The sequence below is a fragment of the Alligator mississippiensis genome, chromosome 5 (assembly GCF_030867095.1).
Source record: "Alligator mississippiensis isolate rAllMis1 chromosome 5, rAllMis1, whole genome shotgun sequence".
NCBI lineage: Eukaryota > Metazoa > Chordata > Crocodylia > Alligatoridae > Alligator > Alligator mississippiensis.
Genome location: NC_081828.1, coordinates 13737538 through 13756396, shown reverse-complemented (window position 1 = coordinate 13756396; position 18859 = coordinate 13737538). Strand labels below are relative to the sequence as shown.

General features: G+C 40.5%; 1 protein-coding gene across 12 annotated transcripts in view; it reads right to left on the bottom strand.

Moving 5' to 3' along the window:
* FGGY (FGGY carbohydrate kinase domain containing) overlaps positions 1 to 18859 on the bottom strand; it is a 412233-nt gene that overhangs the window by 35433 nt on the left and 357941 nt on the right. For 11 of the 12 annotated variants that reach the window (XM_019479224.2, XM_019479227.2, XM_059727889.1 and 8 more), the window contains 4 exons: positions 17365 to 17512; positions 13337 to 13411; positions 8774 to 8894; positions 5478 to 5572 (listed from right to left, as the gene is read on the bottom strand). In XM_019479224.2, coding sequence (XP_019334769.2) covers positions 5478 to 5572; positions 8774 to 8894; positions 13337 to 13411; positions 17365 to 17512 — 439 coding nt within the window. The remainder of the gene's footprint in view (positions 1 to 5477; positions 5573 to 8773; positions 8895 to 13336; positions 13412 to 17364; positions 17513 to 18859) is intronic. The other variant, XR_002087611.2, reaches the window with a different exon arrangement.

Genomic DNA, 18859 nt, shown 5'->3' with positions numbered 1-18859 from the left:
CATGCAAAGTAGGCATGCGAGGGACTTTCTCCCTTGACTTTGATCCTATAGTGAAGGTTAGGGAAAGAGGGAGGGGAGACCACTTCCTGATCCCACAAGCTAGTGTCTACAGACAGCTCAGCAGGACTGTCCCCTTCATCTCTGGGGCCAACCAGTAGCTGTTAAGGATATCTGAAACTCTGCTTCCTATCTCCAAGTAGCTGCAACACCAGGGGGCTTGAAGAGGGCCCAAAGGAAAGACTCCAGCTTTCCTCGGATAGAGGGAGGAGAAGGACAGTCCACTTCCACAGGCCTGGAGCAGGTCAGGAGAAGGCAGTGGGAATACCTGGCACTCCTTCCGAACAAGAACAAAACAGTAATGGAGGAGGAGGATGCAATCGTGAACGTGGCCCCAGAGGGGATGAGGGAAAGGAAAGGAGACTTAACACAACACAAATGAGGTCACAGAGTGACAAAGCACTCGGCAATACAGGGAGGAACAGGCTACTGCACAACCACACTCTCCTCCTGTGTCATCCATCCACACACAGAAATGCAAATATAACCCATCATTTGAACTATACATGCATATACACACATGCATGCAGTTGCAAATATATACGAATATCAGTGTCAACCAGTGCAGGTAAAACACTCACACGCACACACTGTTTGTAGTACTGTGTTTATCTATTGTATTTTCTTTGCAGTAGCACTCACTATGTGCTAAGTGATTTTCCAGTGCTCCTGAGGATCAAAATGGTGCAAATCCAAGACCCAGGGCCAGGGAAGAGCATTGGGAAGCAGGGAATCAAGCCCAAGTCAACCCCTTATTCCCTCTTCAGTGTTTATGCCAAAACAATTCTTCCGGTTACAGAAAAGCTCCTGGTAAAATACACTGCACTGCACTGGATGACATTTCTTTTCTTTCATCTTTGCCTCAGTGAAAAGACTCTTCCTTAAGATACCAGGACCAAAAGAAAGTTGGTAATTAGGTTTTCTAAAGATAATTTTATTAATTACTTTAATGTGAAATTAGGGACTAATCAGTGGGGTCACTGGCTTTTATAAGGCAATAATTCTGTTCTCATGTGTATGAGCTGTGTCCGAAGGAGAAGGCAATCCTGAAGAAAGAGCTGGATGACAGCCAACTCAAACAGCCTCCTCTTTCCCTTTTCCAGTTACATATAACTGAAGCGGAGTAACAAGGATATACTTGAAACTCTGACATATTTATTGAACACTTTTACCTAGAAGGAACCACTGGCCTTTGAAACCAGAAACTATCTTCACTATAGGAAAAAAAAAAAATCATATAGAAATGTACATAAATGACAAACCGAGATCCCAGCATGAGAGGAATGACTATAGCCCATACCCTGGATCCATCTCAGTCATCAGTGCTAAGACTATTTTAGACTGTGTGTGCAAATTTAACCAAAATCCTTCAACATCATGGACTTTTCTATGGTGATGAACTGCTCTGAATTGTCTCCTGTGTCAGTGCTGGCCCAGGTGGGCTGTTTTATAGCTTGTAGTTAACCATTAAAGAGACAAAAGTAGCTGGTTAAAAGAAAAAAAAATGAATGGCTGGGACAAATCATAAGATGAGCCAAAGAGAGAGAGAAAAAACCCCCCAAAGATTTTTTCCCCAGGAGAGTCTAGAGACTAAATAATCAAAAGATGAAATGAGGGGATAATTCTGATCATTCTAAGGTTTTGGAGGTTTTTTTGGATTGGACAAATATTTTAATTCCCTTTCACCACAGAGGAGAAAAATCGCAGAGGGGGTAAATGAAGAGAAATATAGGGAAGTCAACGTTCTTTGAAGGAACAACATGTGGTGACCAGGCATCAGAGATGGATGTTATAAATCTTTCCTTGGTAGAATTACCTAAGGAAGACATTGCAGTTTTGAATAAAAGCTTGGGCTTTTAAACCCACAAAGGAATCCAGCAAATTAGATTGTAACCTGGACTGTTACAAATTTTGTAGTAACCTTTCAAACACTTCCCTGCAAGATGTGCAGGATACTGAGAATTCAGTTGTTAATACAGATGTGGTCAATAAAGAAAATGACCATAGGGGAATCTGATACTTTGAAAGAAATCTCCTTTAATCCCTGAGTCACTAACTTTTCCTGTTGCCTTGGTCTCACATGAGAGATAAAAATATAGATATCTTATTTGGAAAATAAGAATCAAGAGTAGACACTTGTATGGTTTAAGAGCAGGAATCTGACTCGTCCAAAGAAATGTACTATACTTCTTTATGAGCAACTGGACTATTGTTACATTGGGGGGAGGAAGGGGAATTAGAAAGTAAGTTGGTCATTAATTTGTACGAAAAAATGTGCTTAGGTGGACAGTTTGATACCTTCCTGTGTTCTTCTTGGGTAGATACCTTCCTGGGTATTCTTGCCAAGAATAACAAACAACAAGTTGGACAAAATGCCCAGGTAGTTCATTGGGGAAAATCCAATTTGGTGTAGGGAGGCTTTTGATCAGGAGCCCAACATAGTGAGAAGCTATTGGATTACAATATGGGATATCTGTTAACCAAAAAGTATGGCATTTACATACTTTCTTGTTTCTTGATCTGGTGTAGTCAGTGGGTAGATTCTTTTAAAAATATTTTCAATATTTAATTCCTTACTGTGCCTTGCCACTGTTATAGCTATCAGCAATGCATATAAAAGAACTGCTATCATCAAAAAACATATTAATTGAAAACACATAGGGTTGGGTCTTGCCAAAGGTGCAGGAATGTCACAGTGCTGGACTGGATGCATGGGCATAGACTGGTCGCCACTGAACAAGATACTCAGATACCACAGCAATAAGCATGACACAGACACCTATGGAGACAGAGACACTGGCATTCTCTAAGATCCTTTTTCCATTTGGCACAAATGCCTTGAGGAAATGCAATGGGCCAGACCCACTGCCCATTTAAATCAGTGGAATCACTCCTGTCAGCTAACACAAGCTTTGAGTCAGGCACGGTAAAAATGACTGCTTGGAAGCAGGGAAGGGAAGGGAGGGGAGGGGGCTGTTGGGGCAGTCAGGCTTCCCACCCAGGACTATAGCACTGGGTTGAATTTCAACTGGAAATATTCTATTTATTCCCTTTTTGCATACAGTAATTTCTTTTGAGTCCTTTTTATAATTCAAAGGGGAAAAAAATTCTGGCTGAAAGCAACTGTTCTTTTTGCTAACTCACCCCACTAGTTTCTATGTGCCTAATCTAGCCATGTAATTATTGAGATTATGTTTTCAAACCAGGTATTTTTGCACTCAAAATGCCTTTAAGTGCATCAAAGTAGCCACCAGTTACATGACCTAATACAATAAGAGCACATACAAATTGGCAATTTAATTGTGTGCACAGGCAGTTTTGAAAATCATGCCCTAAAAGTTTCTCTCCAATGTGTCTGACAGTATAAAGCTAGTTTGTCTTGCATTTACATTTTGATCGTCATGAAGTCTTTCAGCCAAAAACACGGGGGTTCTGACCGATTCCTTGCAATCGCACACTGTCTTTATCACAGGATCAGATGCATTATTTTGAATTTTAAACTGAAGCAAGACAGTGACCAACCCAAAAATCCGACAGCTAATCCAGATAAATTGTTAAAGCACAAACAGCATGAAATACAGTATTAGCATATAACACCTTCAGAAACATTTCTGCATGTTTGAGGCTAATGAGAGAGATGGGGACTGAACACATTAGATTATACAATTTCTCCTTTGATGCCAAAGCATAGATAAAGGTGCCATATATGTAGGTATTTAACCTTTCCAGTGTTAGTCTTAAATTCTGCAGACTCACAGGATCAACCAAGAAGTGCTAGTGCCTCATCTTGATATCTTTGGCTCCACAGGGGTTACTGGTTTCAGAATATTAAAAGTGTACACTTCTGCAACGATGTCATTATAGTGTTTTCATTCAAAAGGCAAACAGGTTTTAAATTAACAGCTCCCTGATTTGTTTAGGTACCAGGGTCCAGTCACAGTTGAACTAAGAAAGATTTTTGAAAGAATGGGCTTCAATACAATGTACAGTTTTTACATTCTGGGACGTCATACTTTTGAAATATTTAAGCATATGAGGGTAAGAAGAAATACTTAAAATAAAAAAAGAAGTTACCGTTATATAAAACCACATAAAAGGAAAGGTATCAGACCACTAGCAACTTTACAACACAAGATTTACTAATGCTTACGCAATCAGACTTGCTACGAGGAGAACTGAAGAGTTTTCTTACCATGTATCAGTTTGCATGACAGACTAAACTTTGAACTTTTAAACACCCATATATTTAAAGCCAGAAAGTAATCTTCAAAAGATTAACAGAATGGCAAGAATTAGTATGAAGCCCTGTCACCAGAAGCTTTTATCAAAATCAATTACATTGATCACAATTATCAAGCCTGAGCTATAAGCAGTACAATTATACAACACAGATACAATTTATTACAAGATTTTAATTTGCTGCACTGGGGTATGTTTCAGTGAATGCCTTTTCATTAAAGGAAGCCAATCCATATCACTCAGCAGAGCCTTCAGACCTTTGGAAACATGTGAGACCCTGGGCTAAATCCTCAGTTAATGCAGATCTGCTTCCGAGTTCAATGGGACCTTGTCAATGAACGTGGAATGAGACTCTGGCTCAGTATCCCAAGGAACTGTGAGTTCAGCGCAAGTCCAAAAGGCTATTATATGGCAACTGTACTCACTTACAAAAGGAACCCCTTAAAAGAGAGGTGGTCCTCTTAACTCACTATATACAAATATCCTTTTATGTACACGTGGAAGTTACATATACCAGTGTTACATAAGGCAGTACAGCATCTGTTTCATGCTTGTGGTTGTGTCACCCCCAGAAGTTGTTCCACAGAGGATAAGCCTTACTACTACTAGTTCTGTTACAATTAATAGAGTTAAGTATCTGGAGCAAATACTCTTAAGCTCCAGCCACAGGCACGCTAGGTGATATAGGCTGTGTTTATTCTGGCCAGGGAATAGTTACACATTTAAGATTCTTTGATTTTAAGGAAGTGGAAGGAGAACAAACCACAAAAATGATAACTTGGGATGAAAGAGTGGACTTGTTAGCAGTGGTAATAATCTTTGGACTGGATCCTGCATTATGCTGTATTTGGGTGGATGTCTTTCTATACCTACAAGAACCACATTTTAGACCAGGGCTTAGCTTGGTCATCTGCCAAATGACGTGGGTAATTCTATAGGGAGTAGCTTATATTTACTTCTCCCCACATTTAAAAGGAAAATGTCTCTCAAACACACAGGAGCAATACATATATGGAACTGGTAGAGGAAAAAAAATCAGGAGGCATAACTGAAGCAGGAAACTTCCTTGATGTGTAGAATTGTTTTTCAGCTTAATTATAACCTTCTATGATTCCAGACTCAAAAAAACTACAAATCAAACCTGAAGACAGAGGGATTCAGGTTTTTCCATTATTACATACCTGTATGGAAGCAAAATCCCCAGAAGCGCAAGCTCCAAGAATAGCAGCACCAACTAAAACAGATTCCACTTCTTGGGACAGGACAATAGGCTTGCCTGTGCAGGAAAGAAATACACCTCTGTTAGGGAGAATGAAGTACCATAGCACTCAATGCACAATAAATAATCACAGTTTAAAAAAAAAAGAGGGAGGCTGGGCGAATCTGTGTATGAACTAAGTTCATAGACTCTGCACAGCTGCTGCTTCTACTGCTGGTCAGTGTAGAATGATTCCCTTAATTACCCCAAGCTCTAAGCAAAACGCAGAATTTATACAAATTCGGTAAAATGTGAGACACAAATTGCACTGAAAAATATCTTCCCAACCCAAACAACACCATTTGCCCACTATACAAAAGATACCTACAGGGGAAAGAAAAGTGAGCTGTGGCCTTTTTTTGCTTTTATGTAAAGAGTTTAGAAAAGTGAGAGTCCAGTTTCCCTCCCTACATATATATGCTGGGTCATATATATGCTGGGACAAAAGTGCTGGGTCTAATCTTCTGTTTTTGCTGAAAGGTCTAAAAATATGAGCTGGGGGTTTCCTCAAACCTTATATGAAATCTTTTCCTCTTTACCTGAATTAGACTTTTTAACCTAAGTAATATCATAAATCTACTAGTTTTCCAACTTCCATAATTTTCCAGGAAAATAATGGGTCTCTTCCACCCAGTTAAGGGTGAAAAAAAATCAAGCAGAAAAAATATATGGGGGTACAAAGAAAATACAAATGTTTTAATTTTCTTCACAGCCCGTTAAAAACATAGAAAGGGAGCAAATCTAATTATTTTCCTAGCTTCAGGCTATCTTAGCAAGTTATTTTTGCAAATGATTTGTTGGTATTTGTACAGTATTGAATACATTTGTGAATTCTCTGATTATCTGTGACTGGGTGAAGGAAATGCTTGCTTCTGTGGATGGATGAGCCAGTCCTGACAATAATAAGCAGGGTTTGGTCATATGCCTGCAAGGAGTAAAAGTGACTGAGAAGATGCTGAAACTGCTAAGCTACATGCTACTTCTGCGTAAGCCTGCCCACATGATGGGGCCTGGGAACACTTTCTATGCATATCCTCATGGATTTTCCTTCATACTTCGAAGTGGAAAACATAATTATTAATACAAAAAACCGTCATTCAACATTCAGGGAGCCAGACACTTAGCTGCAATATAGCAGATCTGCACTTTCCCATGGGCACAAGCTGGATAGTGGGACCCTTGTAGTAACATGGAGCTGCCTTCCATACTACCCTACCACCTCGTAGCTGGCACAAAAGGAGTGACTGGGGCAAACTGGATCTAGCCAGAGCTTCCTGTGCCCTGGTGATTCTTGCTTGCTGGAATGGCCGCTGCCAGGCAGATGTAATTATGTAAAATGTGTAATTTAGACCAATCTCTAAAGTTTTTTAAGGTGTTCCCAAAAGGCATCAGTCCAATATAGGTGGCTCTAGAATTGGCCATCTTTGTATTCCTCCCCCAAATCTGCAACTACAGGTCAGGCTTTAGACCTATAACTCTGAATGTGCCCGGACAAACTAAAAGGACAGTTCACTGCTAGTCTCGGTATTGGTTAACCTTTGAAGTACCGAGCAACTTGCAGCATGCTTTAAAACATCTTGACTATTTCCCAGTCTTCAGAATGAACATATTCATCTTGCCATTTCAACTGATACTTTAAAAGTGGCCTGTGAATTTCTCTGCTGATAGTCTGCATGGTTGAGCAGAATGGGCACTTACAGCTAACAGTAATATATTCAGATTTTTTTCTTTTCCTGAAAGAATGGGGGATTGATCCTGGAATGTTAGTTATTTTATCTGATAGGCTCTAATGAGTTCAACAGAACCAAGAGCATTTCAGTTAGATGAACTCTGACATCCCTTGTCAGTCACACATTTTACAAACCAGGAGAATTCCAGGACTGCAAAAAGGCCTTTTTGTCTGGAATTGTACTTGGCTGTTAGTTACAGTCCAGAGATTCCTGATTAAATTTTAATCAGAATACCTATTAATAAAGCTTTTATAGTAGACATCACAAAGCAGTTTCCAATAGTAAGGCTATTTGCAATTAACTCACCTTATGCTATCTTTTAGTTAGATAAGGAAAGGTGTGGACTTGATAAAATCGTGTTTGACAAACAGAAAGCACCGCTATGATATACTGCATCCACACAAGCCTTGGTCATGTCATTTGCTTCTCTGTTTTTGCTTTCGTTTACTATAATTACATAATGCAGACTTTCATCTTTCTTCCTATACCAAGGTAAGAAGTTGTGTTTGATGTGAAGGTAATTCAAATCTCCACACCGAATACCCCAAATCTGAGCTTTAAATTTATCCAAACCAGCTTGACCATTCCTCATTTGAAAGTCATCCAACCCATAAACAGGTCAAGGTTTCTATAAAGTCTTTTTAAGTAAATGATATTGTTTTTTCTAAATTTTGACAGTACACTGAATTGATGTGCAGATGTTGGACAATACCATGCCTATGGAGACTGCGTGGAGATTATAAATGCAGTGCAAGCTTGCCATCTGCTCCTATAAAAAAATATAAACCAGGCCCTTTATCTATGTGAAATTCTATCAAATGAGAGACAGCAGGAGTAAAGATCTACAGAACTGGGTCCTATAGTACCTGAATTACATGAGCACCCAAGGAACTGAGATAAGAAAGACTATGTTATCAAGAAAATGTTCAGTATAAACAATGGATGTTAGGGGAAGGTTATTCAACTGAGATGAAGCCAACATTATTTTTCACAGAACAAACAGGTTCTATAGAAAAAGGCCTAGGACTAGATTGGCAGAATCTGGTTTAATTAATTAACAGAACTGAATAATTTCTATAGAATATTTAAACCAACATAGACTTTTACACTGAATTACATCCCTGCTACACCATTTAATGGGACATTTTTTTTTTTTAAAGTCTCTAGGTACATTCCAATTTGCCATTAAATTTTCCTGCATTTTCTCCTAGAAATGGCAAAGAACTGCTGTGTTTTTCTGAGAAGCCTATTTGTTAATAATGTGGACAAGATACTTTTGTTTCCACCACATCTTTGTGTCAGTCCAACGCCTTTAGGTTTCAGAAAATCCACTTTCAGGAAGTAGCATTTCATTACACAGTTTTTGGCCAACCAGCCAAGCAGAGTTCCATATAAAGAGAGTATTTATTTTTCCAAACACAAAGTTTTTAGCCACCTAAAATAATACAGCAGTTTACTCTCCTTCCCCCACTTCCTCTGTCTAGCTTACCAGTAATGTCAGCATGCATCTGCACAAAGAGGGGGTTCTTCCTCAGCCCACCACACAGAAACAGAGTGTTGATGCGGTGCCCTGCAGCCTGCATAGTTTCCAAAATGTGTCTTGTTCCTAACTTCAAAGACAGAAAAAGACTGATGTGCTCAGGAGGAAAACACGCCCATCAGAGAACCTACACTAAGTGATTACAAGGGAGATGGAAATGTATGGCTAGTGGGAGCCCCTTATGGTAACCTAAGGACAACAAGTAGGTCAATGGAGTTAAGGATTCAGCTTCATTCCTGGCCACTAAGAAGCACTGTGGCTGCGTCGACACGAGATGCTGACTGTGCTGCATTTGCATACACAAGTACTAAAGGAGTTACTGTGCAGTAGCATCCCTGAACGGCTTTTTGGTGATGCTGACTACACTGCAGCTCATGCTACTATGCTTCGTGCCATGCAATGCTACTGTGCAGTAGTCACAAGATACTGTCTCATGTAGACACAGCCAGTCTGACTCTCAATTATTAGGAACAAAAGAAGTCAAAGAAAGCAAAAGGTATCAGGTACAAGATTTGGGAGGGAAGAATATGAAAGCACATGGCTGGAGGAAACATTTTGGGAGATGGATGGAGGGGAAAGCAGGACCTGACAGCGGCTTGTCTGCAGTTATGGAGAGTTGAAATGGAAACACCCAAAGTGCCAACAGAACTGGCTGTGAGATGCAAAGACTCAGGATCAGAAAGATCAAAGGAAACCTATTGGGACCACTGAAAAATAGCTGTTTGGGGCCAGGAGGGACAATGGGAACTGAGCAGCTACAAGGGAATAAGGAGACAGTTAAGAGTCCCAGAAGTCGACACTGAATGGCTGCACCATCCACCACTATCTGATATGCCTCTGAAAACATTACACAATACAAATTAGCCTTGCAGGATTATTTAAAGGCTAATATATTAGGGATCTGTTACACTAAGGAGAAAGGAAGTCAAAGATCCTTCCTTAAAAGTTTCCGCCTTCAGTACTCTCCCTTCCAAACCAGGGGGACTTGGTTCAAGCACTGGCACTGTTTTGCATAGCTATGATAGTGTATCGAAGTGACTGGGCTACCAAAAGGGAAGAGCAGAACTCTTATAGTTTCACAGGTCAGTATATGCACAATTTGAAGGATCTGCCACAGGCTTATAGAAAATGGCCCTTTTTTTTTTTATAGCTTGGCAGCAAAACAGGGGAAAATGGTTTAGGGTCAGACCAAACCAGGTTTTTTTTCCAGTGTTTTGGCTAAATGAAGAATTTTGTTTTGGTTCAACCAGTAACAACTATTTCTGCTTCCTTTTCATGTTTTTCATGAAAAGGCATTGAGCTAGATGACCTATGGATGTCCCTTCCAGCCCTAGGTCTCTGTGATTCTATTTAACTCTTTAAAAATCCTTTTATTTCCCTCTATTGCTTATTTTTAACTAATACCATTAAAAAAAATAAAACATGTTTTTCTGAACTGAAAAAGTGAGATGCTTTAAGTGGAATTAATTCATTCTGCTGTGAGATGGAGCCAATGGGCTTGATCACAGCATGGCTACCCTATTTCTAGTTCTGAAGGTACCAAAAGCAGTCATGCGATGTGTTTCAGCATGGTGTTGCTTGGCACAGTGAGTCAGAAATACAGCTATGCCCAACATTTTCCTGAAACTGGGCCCCCAGTTAACGAAAAGGCCTGCAGCCCAGAGTAAATCCCTCTGCAAACTGAAGCTCAGGTTGCTACTGAAATATAAAACTAGTTGAATTTCACCAGTTTTGGGATGTTTATTATGAATGGCTGCCATGACTTTGGATAGGCCTTCAAATATATTTTGGTTGAAGGCAAAGTGGTTAGGAGGAACTGCAACAGCCATAGGGCCAGCTGACTAAATCCATCACTTCCCTATTGACACAGAGGGCTAATTTCCAAATCACACAGCCATGAGTTTAATTATGGAAAAATAAACGATTCCAAAAAACCCTCTCCTAAAAACTGGCTTTGATGACCACAATTATATCTATGATCATGCCCACAATAGTCTAATTGTTGCACCAAATTATTCCACATGAGTAGCTAAAGGATATTCTCTTTCGCTACTGCTGAAATTCAAATTTATTAACAACTTCCTTCACAACACGCACTTTCTCTCTCTCTCTCGCTGCCCCTGCCCCCGCTCCAAATACTTTGAAAAAGAACATGCTGTGAAAATTATTGTGTGTTTACCTGCCTGGAAAATTTTATTCACAGAGAAATTTAAATTAAAACTACTCTTATTTCACTACGGGAAGCAAAAAAAACAAACCTAATTTAATCTTGGATTGGACAAAATGCAAATTGAGGGCTTCAAATGCTAATTTGATTTTAAAAAAAGAGAAAAGGGTTTCACACTGAAAAGAAAACTAGAGATTAACATTCCAGGGGTAGACCTAGGTTTTTTGACAAGATTTGCAGTTGGGTTTAAAGTCTGATGCATCTCCCATCAAAGTCAAGGGGTTGTGCAGGTTTGGTGCTCTAGTGAACAGGAAATCTTGTCTTGTTGCATTACACAACAGACATAAAGAAAAAAATTAGGTGGTAGTAGGGGGGAACTTTTTAATAACTAAGTTTGTACCTCATAAATATTATCAGGAAGGGCAGACACAAATTGTCCTCTGTCGATTTATTATGATTGCCTGTTGTTTCAATGGTGTTTTAAAAGCAAATGGATGCGTGTTAACTTACCAGGAAGAGAAACGGAGGGTATGGTCTTTTATCTTGAGGTTATGTATCATGGTCAATAAAATTCATTATAGAAAAAGGCCTGTGGCTGCTGCATTTAATGCTAAAATGCGGTATTTAGAACAAAGCAATGAGATAATAGGTGGCTTTCCCAGGATGTCCAGCAGAGAATGCTTCCACCTCGTTAGCATGAAATAATAACTGAGCACCTGTTTGGTATTGAAAAGTTTTTGTTTTCAGCTTCTTTCATTTGGCTACATCAGTAGCTGGCATTGTGTCTACTTTCCTAGACATTCTTAAATTTAAATCAGAGGATTTTATTAAAGCATCAGGTATAACACCATTATGTTCCTCAAAGAAAGGTCAATAGTTGGCACTAATGAATTCCAGGTTTACATTAACTGATCAGTATTTCCTGAAGAAGGAGTGTTAACAAGTCAGATGCATAATTCATAATAAAATTACAGCAGCTGCCTGTGCTGCTCTTCCAGATGGTGGGGTGCAATGCTGGGATTCTGCACACCATACTGGTCATTGTTATCCATAAACCTCTGTCCCATTAGAAAACAGCAGCAAGTGTTAACTCCCAGGATGGCAGAGAAACATGGCTGCATTACTGTGTGACAGCTGGAAAGATAATTAATTTCAGCACTGTACAAGGCCCCATCTTGTGTGAACAGACTACCTACAGGGACAACTCTAGGCAGCTCGTGCTGCATAGAGTTTTGTAATGAAATGTGTGGAAATGAGTAAAAAATAAAAAATAAAAGGAAGAATAGGTGGGTTGTTATTAAGGTAATAGGCATTAATTCAAAACACAGGCAAAGAGAGAGAAAAGTCAATTGTAGGCATTACACATCTAAAAATGCAACCTGGCTGCATCGGCTGAGCAAATATTCTTTTGTAGCTGTTCAGTGAGCAGCACTCTTTGGACATTTTCCACTGAAACAGAGGTTTGTCAGAAAATACTGATTTGAGAAACCCCAAATGTTTTACACCATCTGCCCCTCCAAACAGGCAGAAGTCCCAACAGCTAGAGGGGAAACCCACAGATTTAGGAAGAGCTATAATGCATCCCTCTAGTGAGCTGTTTCCTGCATACGGCTATCCAGCTTCTTTCATCATCTTGATAGCATTCGTCCATGCATTACCCTCATTAACACCGCTCCCCAAGGAATGTCACCCTCCACAAGTACTTGGGGCAAATGGTCCCTGTATCAATCCCAGGCTTTGGACAGGCTACAGCAGGACTCCACAAAAGTTAATGATGCCAGAAATTTCTTTATAGGTTGGGCAAGGAAATCTCACACATGGCAACCTCCCAGGCTCGGTCATACCGCTGGGCATCCCAGTATGCATGTTCAGACAGAACTGGACTTCTGGTTGGGGTAAGGTTGTGCCTCTCCCCTCCTTATGGCAGTTAATGACCCCTTGGGGGTATATATTTATACATTTTGCCTCCTGGAGAACACAAAGACCAAAAGCTTCTTAATGCACAACTCTCATTTATTAGCTAGCCAAAATCCCTCATGCTTTGAGTAAATTAGGATTTTAGGGATTTTAAACCTAGTTCACTCCTACATGTTTTCATAGTTTCACAGTGCTTAGGTTGGAAAGGACCTAAACAGATCATTAGGTCAGACCCCCTGCCCCTTTGCCAAGGGAATGGGCACTCTACTCTCCACCTTGCTCCTTTAAGATGTCTACTTAGTAAGTTCATTTGTAATTAGAAATCTATTTAACGGGGGGGGGGCACCATCAATCCCCCATAGAACAGGGTGCAGTTTGCTGAAGTCCTTCATGCTCTTACACAACTTAGGCTCTATAAAATGACTTACAGCAATGGCTTGAATTGTGGCCAAGTAGATAAGGGCAAGATCATCAAGGCCCTGAGACAGCGTGAGCCCAACAACCTGTGTGGAAAAAACAAGGGGAAAAAAAAGTGTACAAATCCAGCAGAAATGGAAGTTTTCCACATTTTCAGCACACAAGGCATGTTTCTTGGTGTATCGATGCTATTTCTAATCCTCTCTTTTAGGGTGGCACGCAGAGTGTTACATTAAACATGTTACTCCCGATCTGGGGAAGAGCCATGGGAAGAGATCTTGCCTTTGCAAAGAGACAATGGACAAAACATACTTTGCAGAGACGGGGATTAGCATGTTATGTGTTCCCTGATTTTTTTTTTCTTCTTATAAGCTTTACATATGGATTTGGGAATACATTTAGTGCAATATTCTGAACTGGCACAGTAAAAGGAAAAAAAAAATCCTATTCCCCCTCCCCCCCCCCGTACATCTTTTCAGTGAAAGACAATTAATAATTAAAAACCAGATTCTGATCTCATTTTGTCAGGCTTATTTCCAAACTGCCTCCAGTTTAGTAATGGAGTTCCTCTGGATTTATATCAACATAAGTGAGATCCAAATTTGCCCCTCACTGTGGCAGAAAACATACGGAGTCGTTTTCATCAAGTCATCATATCAAGGGAATAAACACCCACTGTAGTATATATTTCTTTCAGAAATATACTTGGGCGTGCTCTCTCTTTCTCTTTCCACATATACATTGGTCAACTAAGTTTTTCTTAAAATGTTCCTATTCTCTTTAGCCAAAGGATGTAATATGTTTTCAGGGGTGGGAGGGGGAGTGTGTTTATTGAAAAACAAAGACCAACAAAAATTCACTGAGAAGAGATGTTTCCCTTCGAAGTTTCTGCCTCAGCTGCATGCTATTTTTCATCTAAAATGTTTCTAAGGAAAAATCTCCACCCAACTTCAATTCTGAGCCAAATTTGCAAACGTGTTGTCAAAGGGATCCCAAGAGCTCTACACTGGGGTACAGCTGAGAGCAAAAGATAACCTTAATAACTTTACTCAAATTACAGATAGAGTTACTGTTCACAGTTAGGTCCTTCTGAGCTACGGCTCTCTGCAAAGCCAGATGAGTACAAGTATGAGCTGCAGTTAGTTGAGTATAGCTAGTCCTGGCACCATATTAAGATGGAAGTTCATTTTGCCTGTAGTTTCAGTGGCAACCTGGCGTTAATTGGAAATAAAGATGCAGCTTAACTTGTATATAGTTTTTGATGAGTCACTGATCCCATAAACCCTTTGTTAACAACATGTATCAGAATCATCTTTAAGCTGATGAGTCAAAGAGTAATTAGCACTTCAGTAGACAGTGTCATCAAGTACTGTCCATTTAAGCTCAATAGTTAAAGAAAAAAGGTTTTGATGCTCTTAGTATAGAATATACAAGTATGTAAATAGCACTACATTTAAACTGTAGATCTGATTCTCTCACTGTTGTAACCAGAATTAAATTTTCAGGAATGCGTTATTACTGTTAGAGAAGAGTTTGACTCAACCCCTCAGTTCCAGACATTCCTGAATTTGGGGTAAGTTCAAACACAGATCCAAACTTTGCAGCTGGGTTTCATCCCTAATTATCAGACTGATTTTGTTGTGCAAGAATGCACATGCATCACCAGTTCTTTTCTCTATCATTTCAGTGATAACGGTTCCTGCATTTCAATTCACTACTTTCCTGATTATCCAGAGTCATCAAAGTTGTAGTTGTCTAGAATGCCCTCCTGGCCAGTATTTTCAATTTAGGTTGCCAGGACACTTAGGGTGCTAAAAGTCACCCACTCCAACTGGGTATGGCCTGCAATGCTTTCTCAGGTTTTTGCCTTACTCCAAGAACCAATGATCATTTTAAAGGATGTTATAACACAAACCATCTGACACAGAAACTGTTGCTATACATCACTGAGACTCAAAAGATCCTAGACCTTTGACACATATGATTCAGATTGCGCCCCTTTCTATCTGCTTCATTTGTCATGGTCCTGTACAACACCATCCTGGCGTGTCATCTAGTTATTTTGGCTGCCTATACAAATACTTGGGGGTACAGGGGATGTTTTAATTAGAGTGATTCCTGGAGACCCACTCTAATTAAAACACCTCACTGTCACATGTATTAAGCGCGTGCATGCTTAAAAATAGCCGCAGGATGCTTTAGCTAAACCTCATGCAACAAGGTTTAGCTGAAGTGCCCCTGTGGCCAGTTTAAAACATGCAGGTGCTTAATACATGTGATGGTAAGGCGACACTGGAGCGTTCTAATTAGAATACGAACCAGCACGTGTATAGACAGCCTTTGCCTCCATCAGGTTCAGTTAGACACAGGGGTGTCAAAAATACAGCCCATGGACCAGATTTAGCTGAGCTGAATCACATGGTCTGTGCTGGACCAGCTCTGTGCACAGGGCCCACAATGTGCACCACCTGGGATCCATGGTAATCATGATGCCCGTTCTAGCTGGTCTAGGATCCATTCTGCACACAGTGCCCCACCAGTCCTCCCCACCCAGCTGGTCCAGACTGCATGCAGCATGGATCCCAGACTGCTCAGGGTAGGCACCACATGGAGTGCAGATCCCAGAGTGTGTGCCGTGCATGCTGGATCTGGCATAGGGGGGCATACGGTGGGAGTAAAGTTTTTGAGGACTTGATACAGCCTTTGACACCCCCGAGTTAGGAGCATCCAAAGGTTTGGAAGCTTCTCTGACTTTTATGAGTCCACAACTAGGGGGCTGTACTTCAGTTCCTGATTCGATTCAGCAGAGATGCGGCCTGATTTGGTGACCGAATCTGTGAATCCAAATCGAATCAGAGGACCCTTTAATCGATTTGGAGAGATTCAGAAAGATTCTGCGATTCAGACATAGACACAGCTTTAAATGTTTTTTCTATATGCCTCTAGGTAGCAGGCATGGCTCGTGAATGCTGTGATGGTGGGGTGGATGGAGCATCCCACAGGAGCGTGGGGGGCTCCCCAGCATGCTCGGCAGCAGACCCAGGAGTGGACCAGAAGCACTTCTGGTCCACTTCAGAGTCCGCTGCACAGCGTGCTAGCCCCCCTCCCCCCCACCAATGCCCTCTCAGCTCGGTGACTGGTGCCTCCTGGGTCTGGGGGGGCACCCGGGGTCCCCCTATGACTGGTTACCAAACCAGGGGGGCATGGGGGGGGCTCCCAGCGTGCTCCCAATCTGAATCGAATAGGGCCCATTTTACACCCCCCTTATCTACAACATTATGTTGAAAACTGGTAAAAAAAAGACCTTCAAATATTCTCTCACAAGTTTTCTAGTGTTGCTGCTTCTGCTTCTGGACTGAAACACTGTGAAAACTGTCCTTCATACCATATTTCGCTATTCCAGTTCCAGAAAACATCTAAAAATTTCAAGCCAAAATAAGACTGAATTCAGCTTTGAAAAATGAATGAAGGATGAGGAGGTATAAGGAGGTACCTCATTTACTTAGTTAATTATTTAGGTCTGAACATGCACACCCTTCTCTAAGCATTACACCAGAGCTTTCCAGCTTCTCTTTAAACCAACCAGTAAGCAACTGAAATAATGTAACACCCATATTCAGAATACATCAATTTAATTTGGAAAATTTTCTTTGCAATACATCACTCTAAATTTATGCTACTGGTTTTAGAGGCTCATCCATTTTACGTGAGAAATCCAAGATTGTGCAGACAGGTGGGGTAGTCAAAGATAATGAGTGATTGCAGGGCAAAATACTGGAAGAAGTACCTCCTCATACTTTTAGCAAGCACATGCAGCCCTAGTGATATCAGAACTATCCGGATTGATGGCGAGCTGCAAATACATTTGCTAAATTCAATAACAACAGCAGCAAAAAATACTAGCAAGAAAATCAGGTCTGCTGGGATATTTTGAATAACTAAGGAGGAGTATGTTTAAAATAAAAAAGAAAGCTCCTTCTAAACTTTTTTTTTAACATTACCCTGTATTGACCTTTTGCAAAGTCAGGCTGTTTCTTACCATGCCCTTTAGTGTCAGATCTGCTAAGGGAGATCGGTTACCATGGAAATCTGGCCAAACATGTAAATCAACAGTGAGGAAACCCACAGGCAAAGATTTCTTAATCAGATCCAGGTGACTGTTCAAGTATGTATATATACTTTGAGCACTGGAAGAAAAACAAGTTGGAAAAAAGGGAAGGGTTGGGGGGGGGGGAGGTTATTCATTGAACGTAAAACATTTGTACCTCTAATATCAAATGCAAGAAAACCATCAAAGAGGCCCACAAGCCAAACTTAAAACAAATGAGAGAAAGACTCATTTGCTTGCCAGGCATGTAGAATAAGCGGGGAGTTATATTGCACCATTGTACAGCAGGAGATCCAAGTTTCTGAATGTAGCGGGGATGTGGGGAGACAGTAGGGAGCAAACAACCTTCAGAAGTAGCTGCCCCGCTACCAGTGCATTGCCTCCTGCGGGTCACTCCTGGAGCTGCAGCTGTTTGGTGTCAGTTAGGCTGGCAGACATGCCCGTCACAGAGAAGAGGTGTGAATATCGTGAAAGAGAAGAAGGAAAAGAGCAGCGGGGAGGGAAAGAAGAAGTATGATTCCTCGAGAGGAATGAAAACAAATGCCTTATTTTCCCCAAATATTATCAATTCTCTTGTTATTTGTGTCAATTTTTTTCATTCGTGCTACATAAATGTTAGAGAGTGTGGTCTGATTAAAACAGACCAGCAAGGGTGGAGTAGGGTAAAGTAGATGCTGGGGAGGAGCTCAGCAGACTCCAAATTGGATTTTATTTGGGTTCTGATTCTACACCCAGCTCCACATTGTCCAAGAGCCTTTTTCCTGGGCCAACAGTAGTTGCAGGATTAATGATGAACTGTTCATTGTTCTGGCTTGCACGGGCCCAAGTGACATTCCAGTTAAAAATGTTGCAATTAGGGTTATAATACTTTTCTAACAAAGGAAAAATGCAAGCAACAGATTCATAATTTTCCTTTTTTCCTTCACTGCTCAGGAATGTCCGAGCAGGGCACTTAATTTCAGGCATCTAGGTCAATAACAGCATCTAACCCTAATTACAATTGATTAGTCATTGTCTCATTTATTGTAGGTCCAAACAGTGATATTCATTTAGCCCCTACATATATATTCAATCACACACTAATGAGATCCCTAAGGGAATTTGGCATATGCTTTACCACTTTGACTTCTGACCTCCTAGCAGCTGTATATTTATATTTGCATTCAACCATTCAGCCGCATGTTTTTTCAATTATACCTTACCATGTGTATGCTATCAGAGAATATCATTCAAAATGAAGTCCACTTGGAAGACATTAAAATAACTAATTCACGTCATTATTCACATACTTTTAAACGTGCTTTATGTGCCTTCCTGGAACTGAATTATGATAATTTTGTGAGTTACAACGATCCTTTCCCTCACCCCCCAATAGTGGCTCAATTTTCTGCCTCCCTAAAGATTATATTAGAAGCAATACCTGCTA